The 9522-nt window shown below is 39.5% G+C and overlaps 1 protein-coding gene across 1 annotated transcript; it reads right to left on the bottom strand.

Annotated features, from left to right (window-relative positions):
• Positions 1–500: 500 nt before the first annotated feature.
• LOC132611925 (uncharacterized) lies at positions 501–5144 on the bottom strand. Its single transcript, XM_060326280.1, has 3 exons — positions 4923–5144; positions 1693–1763; positions 501–1130 (listed from the first exon to the last, which is right to left on the bottom strand). Exon 3 carries the CDS (start codon positions 1128–1130, stop codon positions 501–503), a length of 630 nt encoding a protein of 209 aa, XP_060182263.1. The 5' UTR covers positions 1693–1763; positions 4923–5144.
• Between the last annotated feature and the right edge of the window lie 4378 nt (positions 5145–9522).

Genomic DNA, 9522 nt, shown 5'->3' with positions numbered 1-9522 from the left:
TGATATGGTGGAATAGAGATAGGACTAGTGCTCGGATCTAAGTCAATACAGAAATTAATGTTGCGATCGGGTGGCATACCCAGCAGATCCGACAGGAATACCTCCGTGAACTCGCACACAATAAGGATAGACTCAAGGGGTGTAGAACAGTCGTATCACGAACATGAGCCAAATAAGTTAGACGCCCCTTACTTACTAACTTCTTCTCCTGAAGGAAGGCAATGATCTTCTTTGGAGCGGGACTAGGAGTACCTCTCCACTCAAGCCTAGGAATTCCCGGTATGGCTAAGGTGACTATCTTGGCGTGACAGTCCAAGATCGCATGATAAGGAGAAAGCCAAGACATCCCCAATATAATATCAAAGTCCACCATGTCGAGAATCATCAAATCTACCCAAGTGTCATACCCCATAAAAGTAACCCACCAAGACCAATAAACTCGATCAACAATCACAAAATCTCTGACCGGAGTAGACACATGAACAAGTATATCTATGCTATCACAATATAGTAGCAGACTGACCCCGAATAGAAATAATACCTTCTATCGCTGCATCAAGGATCTCTACCTGGGGCCTAGCTGCTCTAGCCCCTGCGGCCTCAACTGTCGCTGCACAGTCAACAATGGCCTGGAATGAAGTGCCCTTATCCTCAAGCTGGACACAGGGCAGCTGCAGAGAACCATCTAGCCCACTAATTAACCACCAGATCCTGCCGGTCTCCGTCGGAATCAAGGGGTAGGAGTGACGGTCCAAGTAGGAGAAGGATAATGCATAGGTAGCAACTAGCATGCCCTTCTGACGGAGATCGAAGAGCTGACCTCGGCGCTCATCCCTCTGCGAACAAGGCACGTACCTCGCCAAAAACACCCCATAAAACTGCTCCCAAGTAAGTGGATGCGCACCTGCTTGTCTGCTAGCAAGGTTGTCTCTCCACCATGCCTTCGCGCCGCCACGAAATCGATGGGTAACATAGTAGAATCTGAGAGTATCAGTAATCCCTGCCGTGTGAAGTATCTCGTGCATACTTACAATAAACTTGTAGGCATCCTCGCCAGGTGCGCCAGTGAAAACCGGTGAAGCCAACCTCATGTACATCCTCCATGCAGGCGTGTCGCGAATCCTCACCATCTGTGAGGGAAGAGATAAGAGTCAGATATCAATTTGATCTTTCCGGATACCAATTAGAATAAAGTAGCACGAAGGAAAGAAAGAAAGTGAGATTTCCAAAATGTCCTATAGCCTCTCGCAGATAAGTACGGAGCTCATCATACCGATCCACAAGACTCTACTAGACATGCTCTTGTATTAAAGATCGGGTAATCTAGGGCTCTAATACCAACTTGTCACGACCTATTTTGCCTAAGCCGTGTAAGCATTTACCATCCCACCTCGGTAAGCGAGCCCTCAACCCAACTATGAATAAATACATAAATAATGAAATTAAGCAACGGAATAGAATAAATACATAAGTCTCACGATATATATATATATATATATATATATATATATATATAAGTAGTAGAATAGTGCAGAATACTAAAAACACCCCAGGGTCTAGTCTGAATAATACAAGAGCATCTAAACGGGAAATAATACAAGTCTGGAATAATAATGCATAAGTGTCTATGTCTCTGAATAGAATAGGACATAAGATAGAGAAGTCTTCAAGGCAGCGAACGGTCATGCTCACCCTGGAAACTCGGAGATAATGCTGGAACGACTATCAGCCATGCGTCATAGAAGTGGATCCGACCTGATACTCTGCATTCATAAAAAATTACAGCAAGTCCAGGTCAGTACAAAAAACAGTACTAGTAGGCATCATCGGCTGACTAAGCATAGCTAACGCAATTCAGATAATAAAGCAGATAGGAAAACAAACCAACAAGTACAATCAAGCATAATCGGAACCAAGTACACGTCATTGCCTAGGTAAAGCATCTAGTCTCAATTGTGCCAAGTTTGAATATATTAAGTCCGAATCCAACATCACAAGTACAACACCAAAATCATCTCAAATCAATCCATAATGCAATGCAATATAATAGTGTATGAATGCAATGCAATATAATAGTGTATGAATGCAATGCAATGTCATGCAAATGCGGTGTACACATGTACTCCGGTTGGAAATATCGACTTCTCGGTAGCACAACCTAGTGTGACTAGCGAAGTCTAAGTGCCGCCCGTCCCGAATCTTTTCCCAACAGATAGACGGGACCCCGAATCTTTGCCCATGGGGGGTCCCCACCGGCACCACTCTGGGGGACCTACAGAGTCCATGCACTGAACGATTCTGGAACTAACATCGGATATAGGCCATGCAATCAACGATTCCAAAACTAACATCGGATATCGGCCATCTTACGTCACTCAAGTAAAAGAGTTTTATCAAGTATCAATTTCACTTAATCAACGATTCTGAAACTAATATCGGACATCGACTATCTCACATCACTCAAGTAAAAGAGTTTTATCAAGTATCATTAGTATCTAATAACGTATCATGAAAATGAGAGTGCGTGCAATGCATGAATCAATATCAATAATCATGCTCAATATCACAAGTACCAACAGTGGGTACGCCAACAATATATCCGGAGCACAAGTACCCACAGTGGGTGCGCCAACAATATAACCGAATCACAAGTACCAACAGTGGGTACGCCAACAATATATCCGAGTACAATTACCAACAGTGGGTATGCCAACTATATCATAATCAAGATGATAAAATAGAATCCAACATCTATCAACAACTCATGGCATCAAACCGGCACAATAGAAGAATCAAATCAATTACAATAGGGTGGCTAGCCCCAAACACGTAACAGGGCCCAACCTAAGGCAATATCCAACCCAACTTCATACCCGAAGGTTTACATGATGTCTCTGACAATATAATCTAAATATGCGCTTCGCTATACGAAGTCTCACCAAGGGTAAGCCATAACCTACCTGGATAACCGAACCGCAACACTAACAACTCACTCATTTGCCTTGCCTTTCCGCTGAACCTCAGGACCAAAGTAGTCTAAGCATAATCGAAATCTAGATTAGAAATCATGAAGAATGATACTAATATTGCTACTATTCAATTTAGGGCAATTCTAAAGCAAGAAATTAGGGAAACGGGCCCACAAGGGCAAAATGGGAAATTCGAAAGCAAAATGCCAAATTAAGTACTAGGTGATAATAACCCAACCACTAATTGCTGATTTAACAAAAGGATTAGCCTAATTTCTGATTTCAAGTAAAACTCCCAAATTGGGTATAAATCCTAACTCTTTGATTCCGAAATTCAACACTAGAAATGGAAGACATATGATTAACAAGCTTAGATTCATCAAAATCTAACATAAACCCCATCAATTTTATCATTAATAAGCCTAGGGAAAATCCTCATCAACAGTCTCTTTAAAGTTCCATTACTAAGGGATGATTAAAGGGAAGGGGGAATCTAAGATGATTATGATTAAAGGAAGTGTAAAGGAATAAGCAAGATTTACCTCCAAGAATATCTCCAAGAACTGTTCCCCAAAGCTCTAATTTCGAAATGGGAAATAATGAGGGTCTAAGGGCTTTTAACACTTCATTAATTTTACAAACTGCCCGTCATCAGCTTTAACGGCACTGGGACCACCCCAGTGGAGCCGCTTCAGCAGTCACACGACCGCTTCAGTGGTCAAAGCATAAAGCCTTAGAACGCTCCAGTGGCAGGGCTACCGCTCTAGCGGTACCGTTGCCGCGGTTCGGGTGCCGCCAAGGTGGGCACCGGACACCAGAAAACTCCCCAAGTTCCACAATTTTGTCCAATTTTCGACTAGTTTCTGAGGCCATCTGCTTATATAACATACACATAGACACATATTAAACACGCTACAAACACGCCCGTAGACTCAGAATTCCCAACGGAGGTCTCATTGAGCGAGTCAACCCCCGATGTCTTAATTCCAATTTCCCAACCTAAGTCCCAAAATGCATCCGGTTGCATTGGGAATTGAACTAAATACACACAAGTTCTAAACGATCATCCGAATCTCTCAGAATTGACGGAATCCCGAAAAAGGTCCGTTTACCCAAAAGTCAACTCTGGTCAACCATTTTTCACTTTAAGCCTATATTTCACAAAAGTTTCCCGAATCCGATCTAGATACCTCGGGAAGCATGCCAACGGTTCCTCGGGTCAAAAATGAGCTAATCAATGCTCGGGAAAGGGCGAAAATGCCAAAAGGACTATAACGACCAAACAGGTCGTAACAGCTTCACACTTAGTTATGAAAGGATTGCCACCGGTTAGGGAACCATTCAGCTTTTTCCTTAAAGCAAAAAAAATGAACATTAAAAACCACAAAAAAAAGGGTGAATAATGGATCTCATCCAATCTTAAACTAAAATGATTAACATATAAGATTTGGACCTATTTTTCCTCTAAACCAAACAAAACCTATTTCAAATATTTACAAACCCTCTTATAGTATGTCAATTCACATCATACTATACTGATAAGGATAACAATATACTGAAATGGACATGCTTGTAAATACTCAAAGCATGAAAGAAAGAAAGAAACCGAATTTTTTCAACCTTGCACACAATTTTCTTTAATCTACTGATACATTTTGAACTCAGTAGAAAAGAGAAAAATGCAAACGTTCAAAATTTAACACGAAAATACTACTCATGCTTTCATACGCAACTGAAGACAACTCGACATCCATTTCACAATGAGGATCAAACTCTAATCAAATATCCATCATCAGAACCGAAAACAACAAGAAACACAAAATAAAGAGGAGAATTAGTGAACTATCACACTAATATAATTATCACGAAATAACTACACCTAAACTAATAATGAACTTTAATAAACATATATATAAAATTATAAAATAAAATGCTAAAGGACGAGAAGATTACCTTTTTGTCGAGCAGCGACGGAGGTGACGGGTGTTGAAGATCACCTTTCTATGACTTCATTGACTCAAAACAAATACCGATTCAAAACAAATCAAAAAGAAAATGTGTAAACTTATCCGATGATTCAATAAAAACTCAACTTACAAGAAACTTATCTTCTTGTTTGAAGTGAGGCAAACTGAAATTTTAGATTTTTTGGGGGTGTCCAAACTTGTTATGGTGGTGTCCCAACCCCCCCCCCCCCTCCCCCCTGAAATGAAAAGAGGGGCTCTATATTTATAGAAGCCCAAGAGTCCCAAAATTTGGTGTTCTACTGATGTGGGACATTGTTTGGATTGCCTTGGAATCCAAATTTGTACTGAAATTCGTTGATATTGTGATTGAAATCCGAATCTTCTCAAAGAAATCTTGAATTTTCATTCAAAAATGGAAAAAGAAAAATGGGAAAAGGATGTTACCATGTGAACCTCATGCAAAAAATGGCCAGAGAGAACTCATCTTAAGCTGTGCGTTGTGGGATTTCAGCCCTTAGGGTTCGTTTGGGGCTGTTGTATTAAGGAAAAAAAATGAAAGACAAGAGTTATTTTTTTGGGTGTCAACAGTTATACCTTCGTTGTGCAGCGATGGAAAAGCCATCCTTGGGCAACAAAATTTGAAAAACCCGATTTTTGTCCGACTAACTCAACTCATCTCTTAAAGTGAAAAGTGCATGCAGTTCTGAAAATTATGGTCGAACCATGGCATTGGGTTTCCTACATATCTCAGGCTATATGAGAATTTAGGTCATTTGTAGTTCGACTCAATGTTGTTGAAAAACTTTCAAAATTGCCCATGTGTCGAACCTATGAGAGCAGGATCTTGGGATATGATTGGGGGGAGTTTGGATCACGGCTAAGCTCTGATATTGAGGTCACCTACATATCCCTACCCTCGGGAATCAGGCCATATGTAGTTTGACTCGATCGCTAGAAAAGGATATTCCTTATGCGGAAGTAACCTTTGGTTTGAGATAGATGATTACAAACTTCTGAGTACAGAAAAAGAGGCTTGCAATTTCTAAGCTATGAATGTGGCATGCTTCACACTCATAATTAAGTCCTTGCAGGGACATAATTTCGTATACTTTATGTTATATCCCGTATTTTTGAACGTCGGATTAATTGTAAGTTGAGGTGGGGCCCACACGTCAAGATTTTTTTGGGACATGTGACAAATTATATGAATCACATATGTGAAGTTAAACACAACTCAAGAGGGGCCCTTGGGCCAAATCAAAGTGGAAGTCCTCCAAACGAATATTTTTAAGAAAACGTTTTCGGGTGACCTGACTTTGGGGGGAAAAAACTGTATTATAAGTTTGGAATTTGGAAACATACCAGGAAATAGAAGTTGTAGATAATTGAATTAGATTTCCATCCATAGGTCGTGGTTTCCCAGCTGACGTCGGTACATGGAGATATGGACGTTTTAAGGTCGAAAGGTCAGTGGGCTAGGCCAACCTCGGGACCAACCGGGTTGGCCCAAAAAAATAAAAAATAAAAATCAAGCCCAAGGGAGAGGGGTGGCCGGCCATCTTATGGCCCAAGCCCACAATTTAAATAATTTTCCATGTGCCAAATTAATATAAGGGGCCATATATGCATCATTTATCCATTAGAAACTTCAAGAACTAAAACAAAACAAGAAGAGCAAAAAAAAATGAAGAGCAATTTCGGCCATAGCTAGGGGAATTTCACCCCTCAAAATCTTCCTCCAAAAATTATTAGCTTGTGGTATTTCCACTAATTCAAGGGTCCTTTACAACTTGGTGTAGTTGTTTTGGAAGAAGGAGCACTTATTTCTTCAAGTTGACAACTTGTTCAAGTGAAGAAATTTGTAGAAAAAGGTAAGAATCAAATCCGTTTTCTTATGTTATGAAGGTTTGTTTATGTTGTAGTATGTAGAAATGAGTGGAAATTATGGAAATATGGAAGTTTGCAAAGTGGGTATGTATGTGTGTAGAAGGATGAACCAATTTTATTTGTTATGTTAATTGTGTTGTTGAAGCCTTGTAATGGAAATGGAAGGAAATGGTTCAAGTTGGTATGGAAAATTGTTGAAAATAGTTATAGGAAATTATGTGATTTTAATGTAGTTTTTATGAAATTATGGAAGTGAAGTTCTAAATGTGAATTATTATGTTAGTTGGTGGATTTGGAGGGATGTAAGTCCATAATAGCATGAAAGATTGGTTGTTAAGTTGTTATGGGAAGTTTTGTGATTTTATGGTAGATTTATGTAATTGTGAAAATGAAGTCGTTAAGATGTAAATTATGATTATGGTTGATGAAACTGGAAGATGGAAATATGTTATGAATATGTAGATTGAAGATTAGAAGTTTTGGATGGATTATGGTTTTGGTGGAAAGTTTGTATATCTTGTGAATATTTTGCGGAAATGATATGAAATGCTTCCGAATTGTGTTGTAATGATCTTGGTTAGTAATGAATACGAGAATGTTGATATTGATTTGAAAATATGAAGTTGGAATGAAAGTTATTGCACTATGTTGGAGAGAGGACTAGTTATGCTATATTATGTTGTGTAGTGATTGTTGTTGTTGTTGGTGTTGTTGGGTTGTTGTTGAATTATTTTGGCTGAGTTAAATTCTCGGGGATACTATATGTATAGGGGAGATGCTGCCCAAATTTCCGTAGACAAGTATGAATTAAGATTGAATTCTTAAAGGCTTGAAGTTGATAATTGGTAATTGTGACCAATTGTAGATTTTGAAGGAAACGGGAATTGAATTTGAACTAGCGTAAAGGGCGAAAAAGGTATGTAAAGCTATCCCGATTCTTCTTTTGGCATGTCCTAGGTGTACTAGGATCGGATTTGAGCCTCGAAAAATATTCTGTTCATCGGAATCCGCATTTGAAAATATCCCTTTTTCATTCAATGGAATTGAACCTTATAAGTATGTTTTGATAAAGACTTGTGTAAATTTCCGCAAATTGTCTAGAAAGTTATGAAATGTCCTTAGAACCTCTATAGGTGACCCCATAAGCTTAATATACGTAATTTGAGCCCACCGCTTCGTTGTCCCGAGGTGGGCCCACTATTTCCGATTTTACCCTTTTTGTGTGTTTATAACTTAATTTCAAGCGGTTCTAAAGGAAACGCCTTAACTACTCTTCTAACTACCAATGATACCTATTCTAAATACTTTATTGAATCTCTGTAAAGGTATGATATTTTGTGTCTCATTTAGTCTCCCACTATTCCCGCTTTGCCTTTTATTGTACTATTGCCTTATTTTCGAACAATATAAAATGAAACGTTTTAACTATCCTTTTAACTACTAAGTAAAATTGTTTTAATGATTCCCTCGAGTCTGGTAAACTATTTTGGAATATGAAAATGATCCCAGAAGGATTATTCTTCCGTAACTCATTATGACATACGACATACACTTACTATGATTTTGTCCGATTTCACTGGTTTGATTTGTCATTCGATATGCCTCATTGAGTCCCTGGAAATATATGGTATTTTTATTGCATTTAGTTTCTCACTACTCCATTCGTGAATGCCTCAATGTTTCCCACATTGAGCCCGGGCCAGGATATGTTCTCAAGCGACTTCCACTGCATTGTTCGCCGTGCCTCGATGTGAGGGGGCAGGTATATATGTACATGGGTTGTGGAGTATGCTGTGCCATGTACACACATTCTGATATGATATGATCTGATATGGCCATCTGATATGATATGTTATGTTACGGGGTTATCCCCTATTCTGCTCCTTATGTGTTGTGGCACCAGCGTCGGGGGGTGACCACGTTCTGTTTGTCGAGTCCCTTGGCAGGGGTCGGATATGATATGGTATATGTTTCTGTACACACTCCTCATGTTTCGAAAATATGCATTTGATACTTCGGATGTTACAGTAACTCCTCTGTAAGTTCTGTTTCGGTTATGATCTTGTTCCGTGATGGGACCAGGTACGACATATGTTTTCAGCGAATACTATTTATGCTATATGATCAGCATTTTGCTAATCTGGATATTCAGTTCATTTTATGTATCTTCTGCTTCGATTATGACTTTGTTTACTACGTTCCGTGCTTTACATACTCAGTACATATTTCGTACTGACCCCTTCCTCCGGGGGCTGCGTTTTCATGCCGCGCATGTACAGACGACAGATTTGCTGACCGCCTGCCTAGGATATCTATTCTGCTATTTTGGGAGTGCTCTTTTGTCCAGAGCCTATATGTTGGTACAGTCTGCTGCTATTGTATATATATATGCTATTCAGGGGTATGACGGGGCCCTGTCCCGTCTTATGATTCTGTTATATTCTGTAGAGGTTTGTAGACATACTTGTGTGGGTTCTGTATATGTTTTGGGTTGATATGATCTGTGAAAACCTTATCGGCTTCCACGTACTATATCTGTTCATCTATGATAACTAGTAACGCCAACTGACTTTTATATTGATACATTCTGCTAATATGCTGATTTGGGTTATTGGGTACGTATGGGTGTCCAGCACGGACACTAGTCGCGGCCTACGGGGTTGGGTCGTGACACTTTAAGTGTGACGTCACCTTGATTT

Source organism: Lycium barbarum, chromosome 9, assembly GCF_019175385.1.
Source record: "Lycium barbarum isolate Lr01 chromosome 9, ASM1917538v2, whole genome shotgun sequence".
NCBI classification, from domain to species: Eukaryota; Viridiplantae; Streptophyta; class Magnoliopsida; order Solanales; family Solanaceae; genus Lycium; species Lycium barbarum.
The sequence above is the reverse complement of the archived record's forward strand: the minus strand, read 5'-3'. Positions and strand labels throughout refer to the sequence as shown.

What these genes read in the sequence shown, in the direction of transcription:
- LOC132611925 (XM_060326280.1), bottom strand. Translation starts at nt 1,130, where the DNA reads ATGGTGAGGATTCGCGACACGCCTGCATGGAGGATGTACATGAGGTTG.